At 43.1% G+C, this 17,361-nt stretch overlaps 1 protein-coding gene across 1 annotated transcript in view; it reads left to right on the top strand.

The window, feature by feature from the left end:
- Nucleotides 1-17,361, top strand: part of LOC149281345 (cadherin-23-like) — a 389,535-nt gene that overhangs the window by 349,620 nt on the left and 22,554 nt on the right. Inside the window, exons 52-59 of the mRNA XM_089499393.1 lie at nucleotides 415-534; nucleotides 848-1,025; nucleotides 1,296-1,507; nucleotides 3,113-3,307; nucleotides 3,901-4,014; nucleotides 10,612-10,741; nucleotides 11,147-11,398; nucleotides 12,786-12,947. Of these exons, the coding sequence (XP_089355519.1) occupies nucleotides 415-534; nucleotides 848-1,025; nucleotides 1,296-1,507; nucleotides 3,113-3,307; nucleotides 3,901-4,014; nucleotides 10,612-10,741; nucleotides 11,147-11,398; nucleotides 12,786-12,947 (1,363 nt within the window). The remainder of the gene's footprint in view (nucleotides 1-414; nucleotides 535-847; nucleotides 1,026-1,295; nucleotides 1,508-3,112; nucleotides 3,308-3,900; nucleotides 4,015-10,611; nucleotides 10,742-11,146; nucleotides 11,399-12,785; nucleotides 12,948-17,361) is intronic.

Here is a 17,361-nt window from a genome sequence, read left to right on the forward strand (position 1 = left end):
CCATGGGGGCTGCATCAATCAATTTTATGATGATAGATCCTCTGATCTGCCTAACAGGTTAGGATGATGCCAACAAAGTACCATTTTTGTGTGTAACTATATTACCCAGAAAATAAATTTTCCTTCCCAAGTTATTGTTTGAAATATTATTTTGTAACACTGTTATTCCTATTGTTGTTTATTAAATTTTACCACATAATTTCTATCACATCGCATTTTTGTACTGAAAGCTTTTTTTTCTTTTTCATTTCAGTTGGACAATCTGAAACCAGATTTTTTTTTATTCTTTTGCAATTAAATTAAAAGCAGATGCATATTTTGAGGCTGTAAGCAATACGTTTTTCTGGCTTATTTTTCAGTGCAGAAAGAATGGTGTATGACTTACTTTTTTATATTGTTTTGCTTCTAAAACAGGGGGCTATCTATATCCTGTCACCTCTTGACAGAGAAAAAAAGGATCACTACACTCTTACAGCTATTGCCAGAGACAACCCTGGGGACATTGCTAGTAACCGTCGCGAGAACTCTGTGCAGGTGATCATTTTCATCTTAAAACCAGATAATTGATGTTGAAATGACCCCCATTAAAGTTCCACATATATTGTTTTATCCGGAATAATCTTATTCTACTCCTTTAGAATAAAGACACACTTGTCTGTATAATTGAACTGCTTTGACGAATACTAGAATAGGGAAACATACACTGCGGTTTTTTCAGGTTCTGCTGGAAAGTCCTTGTTTTACCCTTGCCCTCGGTTTACACTTTAACATCTCAATGAAACAAAAAGGATGTTCCCTTCTTAACTTATGCCGTGGTGTGTATTTCCTCTTTTTTGCTTTTTGAAAGGTGCTTATCACAGTATTGGATGTCAATGACTGTAGGCCAGAGTTCTCAAGGAGCCAATTCAGCACAAGTGTGTATGAAAATAAACCTTTGGGCACTTCTGTCATCACCATGTCAGCCATTGATTTGGATGAAGGAGACAACAGTGCTGTCACATACGATCTGAAAGGTCCTGGAGCAGGTAAACCGGGAGTTACATAGATTAAACAGAGTTTCTAATTACTATTCAGATATAAAATAAAATTGTCTAAAATTCTATAGTGTGTTGGATCCATATCAACTTATTGCCTCTTTAACTTGTGGATCCCTACAACCTTATTATGTTTTCTTTTTACCTTATGGACCCTAATCATCTTTTATGTACCTCAAAAATCGATAAAATATATGTGCCATATGTTCTAGCTTTATAATACATTTCAAGTCACAAATCCTTTTACTAATCTTTTTTCAGAGGCTTTCAACATTGATAAGGACTCTGGGCTAATAACATCTCGAAGGCTTCTGAGGTCCTTTGAGAGGTTTAACCTAACTGTTGTGGCCACAGACAAAGGGAGACCTCCTCTGTGGGGAACCACTATGTTAATGATAGAAGTGATCGATATCAATGACAATCGGCCAGTGTTCATACGCCCTCCAAATGGCACCATCCTTCACATTAAAGAGGTACCTACCAGTTGTACATGTATGGGATGTTTTTTAGTATGGATTTACATGGGGACCATCAGTTAAATGTGTTCTAGCTCTGTTATCCTATCTGGTCTACTAGACAAACACTCTGACGTCTTAAAAATAAAACCTTGTGATAAAAGATTATAGTAAATGTTTCAGTCTTAATCGCCCTCTGACTGATGAGTCGGTGCAACTTTACCGTGCGGTCTACCTGAACTTTTCTACTTTAGCTTGTGGTCTACTTGAACTTTATCATTAAAAAAACTATGAACGGTATGGCTTTATATTCAGTTTTATCATTTAATTTTATGACAAATACAATTTACCTAATTTTTTTCAATCCTTTAAAAGATATACACGCCTTATGTCCTTGAGAAATGGCAAAAACAAACTTTCTGCATTCTTATCACTTTCCACTAAATGTGATCAAGGTGTGATTGAAACAGCTCAGTGGGAACGCCTCCCATTTTCTTCAAAATTGATATTTTGGCATCCAACCATGACCATCCAATCTCTTGTGTGTATACTCCTGTCACTGGATCCACATAATTTTCTTGATGGTTCACAGTAAAATGGCTGTAACCAATGACATTTGGATTTCCATATGCAGGCCATACGTCGGAAACAATCACTGAACCTGTTTCACATTCACACTGAATTATTGGTATAATAAAAATATTGACAACTTTATTTTTTGAAGCCTTGCTTCATATCGAAGAACGAAGGCCCATCAATTCTACGTCCATGTTTTTTTCTTCTTCAGAAAGAGGAGGATTATCGCTATTTAGCAGTCTTCTACGATTTTATTTCCATCATTTCCATATCAATTTGGATGGGGTTAACAGCTGTGCCAACCATCTTACCTCATGCACAATGAGAAATGATGGCTAAACATACCTCTTGGCACATATTAAATCAGTTAGTTACAGTACTACTAGACTTTCCTGTAAGTTTCCTGTTGTGTTCGTGTGTATTTCCATTACAAAAAGAACACCAGTTCTAAAATTTCGCATAAGCTCATTGTAATTTGGTGTTTATATCTGTATATCTGATAAATGTGTTTCCTTTTCGAAGTTTGGTGGGGAGTACAGTGCATGTCTGTATTCCCCAAATCTGTCACGTTTTCTTGTTTCTTGCATATCACTGCCACATCGATGACATGGCTCTGCACCTACCTTGTCTTCTGTGCAGATTATAATTTATAGCGATCCCTTAACAACATCATAGGATGGTTATACTGTTATACATACTTTCTTACTGGTACTTGTGCTAGACAGAATTCCACCAGTTTAATCATATACCACAGGTAGACTGCAGATTACGGGTAGACAACATGCTAAAGTAGCACCGATGCGTCTGTGGAAAGGGCCACACTTTATGTTTAAAGAAAAATATGTCTTTTTTCCATGATACTTTGCCTACAATGTATCTACTGTATGCTGGAGGGCAGGTACTGCAGCTGTACCCCCCCCCCCCCCCCCGTGTGTAATACATATTGCCTTATTATGCAACATGAAAGAAACAGCGATGCAACAAGTACAAACAGAGTCATAATCAACCCTTATGAGTAATCTCATTGTTTTTGGTTGTTTTTCATAGGAAATCCCTCTGAAATCCACTGTATATGAAGTTTATGCAACTGATGATGATGAGGGCCTGAATGGAGCTGTACGTTATAGTCTGCTCAAAACTGGAGCCGGAAACAAAGACTGGGAATATTTCAGTATTGATCCAGTTAGTGGACTCATTCAGACAGCACAGCGATTGGACCGCGAGAAGCAAGCCATGTACAATGTAGGTACTTCAAGTAATGCTTCTTTGCAGCCACCTGTATAAATATCTATATCCATAATGTTATATAGATTTATTGCTTACACAAGTTTTCACACTCAGTAGAACAGAATGGTTGAATAGAAAGTATTTACTCACAGCTGCTTTTGGTCAAACATGTTGAAGTTTTGAAAAAAATAATTGCCATATACAGTACATATAAGAAGTTAATTTACGTGACTTTGTGTCTTGTGTGTAATCTACTGGGAGAATTGCTAAACAGACATACCACAGACATGTATTGTAGAATATTGCATCAAGACAAAAACTACTATGTATAAAAATGGATGAGACGTGCAAAAGGGGAAAAGCGCTGACACAAGGATAACCCATCATGACCCTTTCCCTCTTGTGGTGCACTTAAAAAAGTGAATGCTGCCTTATTGGCAAATGGGCCTTGTCAATTGCATTGTCTAGTGGACCCCCAAGGACAAGCCAAATTCCTATCATAATAAATGAATAAATGTCTATTGGCTGCTTTAGAAGCACAACATACAGTATTTGTCATTCTTGCCTGCCTGAGTTACTTTGCTGAAATGCAGTTTTATTTGTTATAGCTTATAATAGTTGCCTATGACTTGGGGCAGCCAGTGCCTTATGAAACATTGCTCCCTCTTCAAATTGCACTAGACGATATTGATGACAATGAACCCATCTTTGTAAGACCACCGGTAAGTGAAATATACTGGAAAATATTTTTTAACCTCATATTTATCAATGTGTTATAAGTATCTGAATATGTTTGCTTCCTTCCTTCCTTAAACCAGATTGCAGTTGACCTTACACACTTTGGTCTGTTCCCTAAAAAGTTGATTGTTTTAGTTAAGGGTTAACTTGAGTGGCCAAACTTGAGGGATGTTGCTAGCACTCGTATATTATGAGTCTTTTACTAGTGAATACAAGTGCGGGCATCTTTACATTCAAGTTGAAACTCCCACGTCCTTATCTTTTCATGCGTGAAACTTGCATGTTCTCACCTGAAACTTGCTAAATAAAAATAATTTAAAAAGACTTTAAAAAATCAGGGGAAATTATGGGTAGGGAAGTTTCAGAATTCAGGTTGCTTGAAATAAAGTAATACATACATGAGGCTAGAATTAAATACACAGCTTAATGTGTCTAAGTTTTTATTTTTTGGGGTAAATCAATGTTTATTGTTAGAATTTTAGATAAACGGGATACAGAAAGGGGAAAAAAAGGGGAGGGAAGCCCAATTGAAAGGAAGATAATGAACCCCAGAGCACAAGTTATCGAAACATCCACTAACAGAGGGTGAGGTCATGCATGGTGCTAAACAAAAGAAACATGACCAAAACCGCACATCAGCCAGATAGCACTGGAAAACACCTGCCACCAGAGGCAGGAAATAATGACCCTCAGTACAGGGAAGGGCAGTACATAACTGATAACAGGAAGGGGAAAAGGAATAAAGGGGTGGGAACGTGGCAGGCAAGACAGCGGGAAGGTCGGGGCATGGGGAGAAAGGGGAAAAAAAGGGGAGGGGGCAGGAGAGAATGGAAACAAAGAGAAGGATAAAGAAGCGGAGGAGGGAAGTCACAGTACAACCGAGGGGTACCCCCCAGACATCGCCTCCATTATTCCAATAAGGGGCTCGATCGGGAACTTGAAAGGAACTCTAGCCAATTAAACCAAGTCTGTTGGTGCCTACCAACTGTATCAGTAGCTGAATGTATAAATTCCTTGAGAATCTGTTTCCGTCCCCCCCCCCCGTTGAACCCATTCTCCAAGCGTACCTGTAAAGGTATCAATGCCTTTACCACGGAGGACTTGTACCACGAGATCGAAAAAGGCATATGCTGGAGAAGAGAGAATTCCAGCGTGAAGGGGCAGGCTTATCAGTGAGTGTCCGGATATGCGCATGCACGGCCTTCCAATAATGGACAATCTGCGGACAGTGCCACCACAAGTGGAGAACGGAGCCCGGAGACACTACACACCTCCAACACAGGACCACAACCTGAGGGTTATATTGCGCCGTCACTGCTGGGGGTCTATATCAAAGAGCCAGCAACCTTTTCTGGTCCCTGTGGCTTAAGGAACAACGATGGGTCAGGACGCAGACCTTCTCCCACTGCTCCGTGAGAACGACCTGCAGAAACGTTTCCCATTTACCCATAAAAGATGGAGGAACAGGTTGCAAAATGGACAATAGAAGGCCATATAGTAGGGAGATACCATGTGCTGGAGGCGTGGCAGAAGCGCACAAGGCCTCAAATTTAGTAATGTCCCTTAGGACATGATGCCGTCACACTAAAGTCCGAAAGAAATTCCCCATTTGCGCATACTTAAACCTGTCAAGAGGAGTGGGTGGACCCGGAGCCACCAAATCGTCCAGCGGCTTAAGGCCATCTGGCGCTAGGAAGGAGCGGATTCCAGGCCCCTCCCCCGGTAAAACAGCGGAGAACAGGTCAGAGCCCAAGCCCGGGGGTAAATCCGGATTATCCCTTACCGGGGTGAGCGGGGATGGGATGGTAGACAGAGTTGTACCACAGACCAGTGAGTGCCACACACGCAACGTCGCCCAGACAAAAGGGTGAGACGAGGCCTGCCATGCCCACAGCCAGGGTAACGACCCAACAGGGAGGTTGAGCAAGCCACTCTCCACAGCTATCCATTGCAGTATGTGCGAGGACAGGGCAGCGCTAGACCCCCTGGATTTGGGAAGGATCAGAGTATCAAATTTTATGCGGGGAGCGCGGGAACCCCAGAGGAAGGCGAAGCGGACCGAAGCGAAGAAGGATGAAGGGTCATGGCTAGGCAGAGTCTGAAAGAGGTACAAGAGTCGGGGCATAATATTCATCTTGAGGGTGTTGACTCTGCCCAGCCAGGAGCCCGTAAGCCTCGCCCATTTACGTAAATCAGATTGCAAGGTCGTCAGTAGTGGTGTGAAATTGTAAGTGTAGAGTTGAGAAAAATAATTTGTCAGCCAAAGACCTAGGTATTTCAGTTGAGAGTGGCACCACGTAAAAGGAAAAGATGTCGCCAACGAACTGCCCTCCTTCAAAGGCAAGTTGATATCCAGAATCTCAGATTTGGACATGTTAATCTTAAAGTTTGAGAGTTCCTTATAGTCGGCAGAGCTTTCAGGTTGATCGGCAGAGAGGTCCGAGGCTGCGAAACGGCGAACAAAAGATTGTCCGCATAACCTAGGAGTTTATGAGTGGTCTGCCCAACCTGCAGGCCCCGGATGTCAGGATTCAGCCGAACTGCCTGCAGAAGGGGCTCTAGGGAGATCACAAAGAGCCGCTGCGACAAGGGCGGAAAGGAGCAGAAAGATTCCCATTGATGCGGAGTCTCGCGGAGGGGTTCGTGTAGAGGGACGGGACCCAGGCAAGAAAACCCTAGCCAAATCCCATATGTCGCAGGGTGGCCACCAGGAATGACCAGTCCACCCTGTTGAATGCTTTCTCCGCATCTGTGGAAAGAAAGATAGTGGGAGTGGCGGTATGTTTCGCATAATGGATCAAACTAAAGGCATGAATGGTACTGTCACGAGCTTCACGACTCGGGACAAAGCCCGTTTGGTCAGGATGAATCAGATTGTGCAAAAGCGGCTAGTATTTTGGCAAAGAGCTTGAGGTCGGAGTTAAAGAGCGAAATGGGTAACTACCGCAATGTTCAGGATCCTTACCCTCTTTGGGAATGAGAGTGATCGATGCTGACATGATATGGGCATGGATGTGTTCGCCCTCTAGTATGGATTTGAAGGCGTCCACAAAGTGAGGGCCCAGCAAGTCCCTGAAGTGAGAGTAGTACCGCAGAGACAGCCCATCAGGGCCCAGAAACTTCTCTGCCCGATAGGCCTGATGGCCAACAAGAATTCCGATAAGGTGATGGGAACATCCAGGGCCGCCGCCTCCTCAGTGGAGAGCCCCCCCGCACCGTACGTCTCAAGTAGTCCGCCAGTCGCATGTCACCAGCGGGCGAGGGCAGGTCACGCTTAGAGGGAGGAAGGTTATAAAGACCAGAGAAATAGTAAGAGAAAACTCTAGGAAATGTTGAAATGGAGGAGGTGCAGTTGACCATCAGCAGATCAAATAATGGGAATATAAGTGAGACCACGAGACTGGCGGAGAGCCCTCCCAGGTATTTCCCGAGTGTATCCCCATGTTGATGGAACATTGCCCTAGACCGCAGGTATTTCCTGTGCATTTGGCGATTTAAGATAGTCGCTAGTTCAACCCGGAGTGACGTGAGACGTTGCAGGTCGTCCCCCAGATGTGGAGGCCTTGTGGGCCTGTTCTGCCACCGCTATGGACTCATTCAGCATTGAGAGAGATTAGAGTGAGCATCCTCCCGCAAGGAGGGGACGCCATATCACGAGGGGTAGAGGGGGTAACCTCAGAGAGCTGGGCGAGAGAGAGGGAAGAGAGGTAGAGGAGAGGTACCACAAGCCCAATGAGAAGGAAAAGAGGGGAAATGAGAGAAAAGGAGGAGGAAGAAAAAAAGATCTATTTATAAGTAGGGGAATAAGGGTAGAAAGGAACGGAAGGAGGGGATGGGTAAAAAAAGAGCGACCTGAGGCCACAAAAATACACGAACTGCGCCTACCGAGGCAGCGGGACAGCCGCTCAACACCACTGTGGGAGGGGGGCGACTCGGTAAAAAACAAAGGCGGTAGTGTGGGGGAACATGGTTAACCCAACAAGAAAGACATAATCAAAACATACATGATAAAACAGATGGTATATTTATCATGAAACGTCCAGAATGAAGAAACAGCCCACGAGCCGCCGCTCGCTCACAATTATGAAACATGCTACACAAACAATCCCAAAGCCAATAGATATTAAAAATAAAATAATTAAATAAAAAATAAATTGTGAAATAAATACATAAAGATCTAATAGATAAGATCATAACATACATGCTTTTATGGAGATAACCCCTGCACGGCAATCTATATGATATGACCATAGAACAACATAGCAAGACATAAAAAAGAAAAAAAAGGGAGAAACACATCAAGACGCCCGGACAGTAGGGCCAAAAGGCAGAAAACAAAGGGAAACTAAGGCCCTCTCAGGTCGGACCGACGCTCCCCTGATGCAGCAAAATGCATAGTCCTGTGCACTGAAGAGTACCAATGGAGAATATATGTGGTGAGGGATGGGTGAGGATGTACATGCAGTATGAAAAACAAGAGGCCAGGCGAGGCCGACCGGGCAAGCCCTCAGTAGTGTTGTGGAGCAAAGGGCCATGCGTCCGACGACCCGAGTACACATATAAATAAAAATACAAAAACAAAACAACAACAACAACAAAAAACCCGGATATGACCATAGAACAACATGGCAAGACACACAGTACTGCGTAACGTGCTTCAATGGTGGGTGGAGTGGTTGACATGTGTATGTGTGTGCTGCATGAAAAGTGGTAGGCCGGACGGGGCCATCAGGGCAAGCCCCAAGTAAGGATCTTAGCCCGGGGACCCTGGACACGAAAAAATAAAAAAATTATAATAGCTATGACCAAACATAACACAATAACACAAATGCATTTATGGATATATCCACGTCATGTCAAGAGGCCTCATTATCGAGTCCTGCACCCAAGAAACCACCCCCGCATAAACAATCATAGGATACACACAGTAATACACAGATATGACCACATATCAACACAGCAAGACACGAAATCCTGCGGAAAGTGTCGTAATGGTGAATAAAGCGGGTGATTTGCGGATGTGTGTGAAGCGTGAGGGGTGGGATGGCCGGAAATGGCCAACAGGGCAAACCCCAAGTAATGGTCTGAGGCCGGGAGGCCCCATGACTAAGGGAAAAGAAAAAGAAAAAAAACACCCCATACATAGCAAATACTGTCATACACACATCAGTAACACAAATGCTCGGTAACAGGGATATAAAATAAACGTGTAAGAGTCAAAGCAGAAGGAATTTCAAAAAGCAGAAAAACAGCATAGGTGAGAAAAGGAACGTGCACCAAACCAGATAAATGCGAAAGGTTCCAGAGGAGGTCCCGAGTACCCACTGCACCCAGCAAATATCGCTACTTCTCAATGTCTCCGGTGCAATGGAATAGTAGGGGTTCCGACCCTCGGTTGGTATCAGGCAGGGCAGAATTGCGACCGGCTCGCATGGTCTGTTGCGAACGCCGTGGTAGAGGAGGACGGGAGGACATGTCATCCGGCTCCAGGCCCAGGAGAGCCCAATCGGGAAGATGGAGATCCGGTAGCCCAAGCTCCTGCAGTATGTCAGGAAGCTCATGTAGGGTGAAATAGGCATTACTGTGTATCAGGGCAAACGGGTGGCCCCAGCGGTAGGGGATGCGTAGCCTCTGCAATTCAGACGTCAGTGGTCGCTTGCAGGGTGAGGTCAGATAGATCTTGGTAGAAAGTGATAGAATGACCCAGCAGGGGCCACGTACCAACTTCCCGCGCATGTGCCATGATGGCCTCCTTGAGTTTAAAATCAGATAATGTCTCTTGGGGGACTCAACGGATTAACTCTAGGCCGCAGGGCCCAATGCACTCTATCCACGGCGATACAGGCATCAATAGGCCTGCCCATGAGGTCCGTGACGTGAGGAGCGCCGAAAGATCTTCAGAGGCCTCGGCCTCGGGGACCCCTTGGATCCGAATGTTCTGTCTGTGGCCCCTATTATCTAGGTCCTCAATATGGCGTCTAAGGCGCTCCCAGCAGCGGAGGTGGTGGTCGGTAGACTGCTGAGCCGTCAGGGCAGTTTGTTGCTGTACTGCTGAGGTGTCCTCCAGCGCAACCACCCTGCGCTCCAAGGATGACAGATCCGTACGCAGCGCCCACACCTTGTCTCTAACAACTTGTTTGAGCTCGAGGATTAGTGTGGAGAAGTCGGTCTTCCACGGCGCCGACGAAAATAGCTGCAGCCCCTCTGGCGTGTGAGGCTGCTGAAGGGGGATCACCGCTGGCGTGCTGTCATCTAGGGAGGACGAGCTTGCGGGAGATCTTGCCTCGTGATCTTCCGAGGCCTGAGAGGCGAGGTAAGCCGGAGTTCGGAAATTCCTCAGAGAGGTGGATGCCGCACGGGAACGACCACCGGGGTGCTCCATGGGCTGTTTCTTGTTGCCGGGATTGCTGAAGATTGCCAAAGATTGGGGTGAGCGGGGGCGAGAGGTTTAAGCGGCCATCTTCCTCGGCAGTTGGACACGCCCCCATGTGTCTAAGTTTAAATAAAAGAAATAATTATTAAATAAGCAAGGGCATGGACATGGAAAATGAAAAGACTTGTGTTTTTGTCTGTCTTCACAGAGAGGGGCTCTACAGTACCAAATACTAAATGTTCGTGAACACTCCAGACCTGGAACAATAGTGGGAAACATCACAGGCGCTGTGGATGCAGATGAGGGCTCTAATGCTATTGTATACTATTTCATAGCAGGTAACTCCTGTCCACAGACTAATTTACAAAAGGCATACATTTAATGTACTGTAACTGAATGTCATTTTTGGGGTGCTATTGACTAGCATTGGTTTTTAAGTTGTTTCTTTCCATGATATTTAACACTAGTTAGATGACCATCATAAACCGTCTGTCAAGTAAATGGAAACAGTGTCATATTTAGTATGTGGCTTTACAGAAAAGCAGTAAAAAATGTAGATTCTTATCCATCAGAATCTAGTCCATTATCGTTAGATACTTTTATCCAGAGAACACACTAGTATTTTATTTGATGTACTATAGGTCTTCTGTAAGCCTATTAAAAAGTTAGTAGTATCTTTTGTTTTTTAGCTACAAAACCCATTTTAAAAAGTTTAATATATTACTTTCTCTTTCCTTCTCAAGCTGGGAATGAGGATAGAAATTTCCAGCTGAGTCCATATGGAAAACTGACTGTCCTTCAGAACTTAGACAGGGAGAAGGAGCCCTATTATAGTATTATTGTCAAAGCCTCCAGCAACAGGAACTGGACTCCGAAATCGTCTGGGATCCAGAACTTTGATCCTAGCACAGACTCAACTCTGCAAGAAGTGAGGATCTATTTGGAAGACATCAATGACCAACCTCCCAGGTTCACGAAGTCTGAGTATACAGCTGGTAAGAGCATGAGGCGTCAAAAATACTATTGTGATAAGGAGCATTACAGTGCATTTGTCTAGTAGATTTAATTAAGATAACAGAGAACAACTGTCAGGCTCCCAGCCCCATTACCGCTCCACGCAAGGGGTCCATATCTCCTAGAGCTGTCCCCGCTTCCTCAGCTGTGTTTCTCATATTGCTCCCCTGCTGCCTTCGACTATACCCTTGACTATGCCTTTGCCTGAGCCCTTTTTTCCTAACCACCCTGCTATTGGTCCAATGCATCCCATCCAAGACCCTACAACACCATATAAATGCCTAGAATCCAGCTGCCTGAAAAAATATTTTGCAAGCACGAGAACTTAAAAATATATATTTTTATATATAATTATTTTTTTAAACTTATGTTAATATTGTAATAGCAATAAAGTAATACATTTTTTGGTCAATCTCCAGACAACTTAACTGATTTGTGATTTTATTTGAAAATTGAAATACCGTATTTGCTCGATTATAAGACGAGGTTTTTTCCAGAGCAAATGCTCTGAAAAATACCCCTCGTCTTATAATCAGACCTCAAATAGGTCTGACTATGAGACTAAGATCCAGATCCCCGCAGCGATGCAGGGGACCTGGATCCTCCTGTGTTATCCCCCCCCCCCCAACTTACTGGTGCTTAGTCCGGGCAGCGTGTAGAGCTCTGCACGCTGCCCGTACTAAGCACCGGTAAGTTTGGAGGAGGGAGGGGGGGTGTTAAATGGGGGACATAAGGCGTTTCTGGAGGCAGAGTGCTCTGTGAAATGCCTTTTAACCCCCTTTATGCCACTCTGCCTCCAGAAATGCCTTTTAACCCCCTTAATGCCACTCTGCCTCCTGAAATGCCTTATACCTCCCTATATGCCACTCTGCCCCATAATATGCCTTTTAACCCCCTAAATGCCAGAGTGGCATATAGGGGTATAAGGCAGTTCTGGAGGCAGAGTGGCACATAGGGGGTCAAAAGGCATATCATGGGGCACAGTGGCATATAGAGGGTTAAAAGGCGTATCATGGGGCAGAGTGGCATTTAGAGGGTTAAAAGGCATATCATGGGGCACAGTGGCATATATGGGGTATAAGGCATTTCTGGGGCAGAGTCGCAAGCCTGGGGGCAGATGTGCATAACTGGAAATAAAAACAAAATATTTTTCTCAATCATAGCTTTTATTAACAAACAATAGTTCACATAGTTTACATGAATTAACATTTAGTGGTAAAAAAAAATTTCCTATAGGGTCGTCCTATATTCAGGCTTTTTCTTTTTTTTCTTAAATTAATATTCAGATTTTGGGGGGTCGTCTTATAATCAGGGTCATTTTATAATCGAGCAAATACGGTATATCTATTTATCTGTTGTTTGTTTAAGGTGTTGCAACTGATGCCAAGGTGGGGTCAGCACTTATAAAGGTTCTTGCCTTGGATGCTGATGTCGGAAACAACAGCTTGGTATTCTACAGTATCCTGGGTATTCACTACATTAAACTGCACTCCAATGATACCGAAGCAATGAAAAATATATTTGTTATTGGTAAGAATTTGTTTTATTTAGTACTTGAAAGATGAGTGACAGTGATAAAATAACTATATTTAGTTTCTAAATCCAAGAGAAATAAGTGCTCATAATACAGCTGGTCATGTGTGCATGCTAACTTTTGTAATAGAAATAGATATACATAAAGTACTAAATTATTTTAGAGTTTGACAAATTATACTTGATGTCATAATGATAAGAAATTACATTAAGATAAGACATAAAGAAGTACACTTCAACCATCAAATGCGCTTTAATGTGTATAATAACTGCAGTTAGGGTGACCACATTTTATTTCTGCCATTCAGGGACAAACTATGAAGCGGATGAGATTAAACGCAGAGGCATATATATATATATATTAGACTTGGGCACCAGGAAGCTCTTCGTGTTCGTCTTCGGGGGAAAAAAAATCTTCGTATTCCGCGAATATTAGCCCGTTCCTGTCTTCTCTTCGGGCGAATATTCGTGGACATTCTTCGTGCTCGTTTGATCTTCGTTTCCCTCCCGGTTGCCTAGCAGGGGTTAATACGGGGTTAACAACAGATCGGAGCAGCAGCAGCTGCCGTGAAGGAACGTGTGTGCAACTCTATTGGTCGTTTCGGCAGGGGGCTGGTCTGGCATCAACGAGTGAATTGCAGAACGCACTTCATTCGTTGATGGCAGGCGAGCCCCCTGCCGAAACGACCAATAGAGTTGCACACACGTACCGAGGTGTACTGTACACAAAATGACCTAGACAAATGCTCCAAAGAACTTGGCCTCCGTTTATCATACACAGTCACACATCCATAGATGTTTAGTAAAAGAATAGGGATTATTTTACATTTTTAAATTGATTTTCGACCACTTGTAATACATGTCTAACATTTGCTACCTATTCACAATGGCATACTTTGCAACCACCCAACTTTTACTGGACAGGACTGGAAAAAAGCAGGACTGTCCACCAAAATCTTGGGTGTGTTGGCAGGTATGCGGATGGAAAAATGAACTAAAAAATAGCTTAGGGTTAATGTACGGTTATGTTTAAGATTCGTAGCAGTGCACTGGTTTGGTTAAAGATGTATTATGTCTAAATAATAATTTAATTTTAATGGGTTTTTTAAAAAAAATTAGGGGTTTATTTAAATGTATTTTAAAGTTAGATTTATTATTTAGTACTTTATTATATTTATTTAATATTTATACTAGTGCTACCTACCGAGCTATAACTACCTACGTGTATTTGCATACCTAGTTTAGCTAAATTAGATGGGACAGGACTGGAAAAAAGCAGGACTGTCCCTGAAAAAGTTGGGTCTGTTGGCAGGTATGTGGATGGAAAAATGTTATAGGATGAAGTATGAGTTATAGCGTTAATGCTAGTGAGTGTAGACGTGAAGGCCAGGACAAATAACAAGAGGAAAGGTCCTTGGGATTTGTGCATTGTACGTGTATGTGTTATGTGTGTTATGTGTTATGTCACTGTGTTATGTGTTATGTCACTGTGTTATTTGTGTTATTGTGTGTGTGTTATGTTTGGTTGGTTGTGTATCAGAAGGAAAATAATGAAATGGAAATGGAAAAGGCGAATGAGTGGGCAATTGGCGACCCACTCACCTGTTTCACCCCAGGGCAAAGCACCCAAACACTGTCACAGACGTTTGGCAGCGGACTTCCAGAGCTCAGACACAAGGCCCTAGCGTAAGCTGGCCACTCCGGCGGAGGTAGCAGGCGTTGCCAAAAAAAAAACAAAGGGGTCGATCCAGCATTTGAAAAAAAAAACTTCCAGCTTTATTTTACTTAAGGATTAAAAAGCATAGTTCACACCTGTGCATCCAGTACACAGGAAACCCCAAATCTGACGTGTTTCAAGCGGTACCCCGCTCTTTATCACAGGCCCTGGAAACGCTATACAAAGCTAAAAGATAGGTTTTATTATTTCCTATCTTTTAGTTTTGTATAGCGTTTCCAGGGCCGGCCTTAAGTGTTGAGGCGCCCTGTGCGGACCACCCCCGAATTCCACGGAACAGAGGTAGAGCTCCCAGGGACATAAATTCCAAATTTCAGTTGGAGGGACAACCCATATGTATTCCCATCCTCCTGCATACAAAATAGGATTGTGAGTACCGCCTCCTGCGTGATAGATCTAACGAAAAAAGCAGTTGATCTAACCGGATCTAACTAATATCTACCAAAATCCATAAAAAAAAAATCCAAATTTCAGTTGAGGGGGGGCCAGCCCGTGTGTATACCCATCCCCCGCACACAAAATAGGATTGTGAATACCGCCTCCTGCGTGGTAGATCTAACGAAAAAAACAGTTGATCTAACCGGATCTAACGAATATCTACCAAAATCCATAAAAAAAAATCCAAATTTCAGTTGAGGGGGGGCCAGCCCGTATTTATACCCATCCCCCAAACACAAAATAGGATTGGGAATACCGCCTCCTGCGTGGTAGATCTAACGAAAAAAACTGTTGATCTAACCGGATCTAACGAATATCTACCAAAATCCATAAAAAAAAATCCAAATTTCAGTTGAGGGGGGGCCAGCCCGTATGTATACCCATCCCCTACACATAAAATAGGATTGTGAATACCGCCTCCTGTGTGATAGATCTAACGAAAAAAGCAGTTGATCTAACCGGATCTAATGAATATCTACCAAAATCCATAAAAAAAATCCAAATTTCAGTTGAGGGGGGGACAGCCCGTGTGTATACCCATCCCCCGCACACAAAATAGGATTGTGAATACCGCCTCCTGGGTGGTAGATCTAACGAAAAAAACAGTTGATCTAACCGGATCTAACGAATATCTACCAAAATCCATAATTTATTTTCCAAATTTCAGTTGAGGGGGGCCAGCCCCCCCTCATTAAATATGCAATATCTCAGTAATTAGACTAGATCTAACAAAAATTTTGTCTGATCAAACCTGATCTAACGCAGAGCTATCATAATCAGTAAGATTTTGTTGAAATTTTTGTTGAGGGGGGGCTGGCTACGGGTTAGCCCCCCCTGAAAAAGATTGTTAATATTGCCTATTTTACAGTAGATCTAACGAAACAAACTGTTGATCAAACCTGATCTAACAAAGATCTAACAAACGCAATGATCTTTTGTAAAAATTCTTAATATGGGGGGCTAACCCGGGGGAGGTGAAAAGAGACGCTGGCACCACCACCAGCAGCATTGAAAAATAGAAAAGGAAAAGTCTAGTTCTTCATTAGCCAGATCGAATGGAATTCCTGCTAGGCTGGAGATAAACAGGGAAAAGAAAAAATGTCGGTGCGCTAAGCTAGTCACAGGCTCAAATAATACAAATATGTAATACGAGGCCTACCAAACAGGTGTAAGCATGCAGCAAGAAACAGTGTATTGGCTGTACAATGTATACAAAAAACAAAAACTGTCTGCGCTTCTTACCCTAATAGAGTTGGCAACAAATATATAAACATAATATCAATGAGAGGTTTTGGTTATATGAATTGGCCAAAGCATAATTAAGCTCACCCGCCACGTCAAGGCACACTCTCAATAGGGTGAGAACCTACTCTCACTTCCTACATAGTGGACACACAAAGCAGTTTATACTGCTACCAAAACCTTATTAATGTGTTGGGGGAGGTGCAATTAAACCTCCTCCCCAAGGTTTAATTGCACCTCCCCCAACACATTAATAAGGTTTTGGTAGCAGTATAAACTGCTTTGTGTGTCCACTATGTAGGAAGTGAGAGTAGGTTCTCACCCTATTGAGAGTGTGCCTTGACGTGGCGGGTGAGCTTAATTATGCTTTGGCCAATTCATATAACCAAAACCTCTCATTGATATTATGTTTATATATTTGTTGCCAACTCTATTAGGGTAAGAAGCGCAGACAGTTTTTGTTTTTTGTATACATTGTACAGCCAATACACTGTTTCTTGCTGCATGCTTACACCTGTTTGGTAGGCCTCGTATTACATATTTGTATTATTTGAGCCTGTGACTAGCTTAGCGCACCGACATTTTTTCTTTTCCCTGTTTGCACATATTTGAGGTTGTTGGCTCCTCATCAGTCTGGTTGCAGCTTGCTGTCCAGGGGTTAATGGGGAGGAGGTTTAATTGCACCTCCCCCAACACATTAATAAGGTTTTGGTAGCAGTATAAACTGCTTTGTGTGTCCACTATGTAGGAAGTGAGAGTAGGTTCTCACCCTATTGAGAGTGTGCCTTGACGTGGCGGGTGAGCTTAATTATGCTTTGGCCAATTCATATAACCAAAACCTCTCATTGATATTATGTTTATATATTTGTTGCCAACTCTATTAGGGTAAGAAGCGCAGACAGTTTTTGTTTTTTGTAGGCTGGAGATAAGACTGATATCGTCGTGAGACTCGTGACTAGTTGTAGTGCGAGCAGGAAGAACAGACTCTGCACTTGG

The sequence above is a fragment of the Sceloporus occidentalis genome, unplaced genomic scaffold (genome assembly GCF_023333645.1).
Source record: "Sceloporus occidentalis isolate IW3139 unplaced genomic scaffold, rSceOcc1.0.p SCAF_134, whole genome shotgun sequence".
Classification (NCBI taxonomy): Eukaryota; Metazoa; Chordata; class Lepidosauria; order Squamata; family Phrynosomatidae; genus Sceloporus; species Sceloporus occidentalis.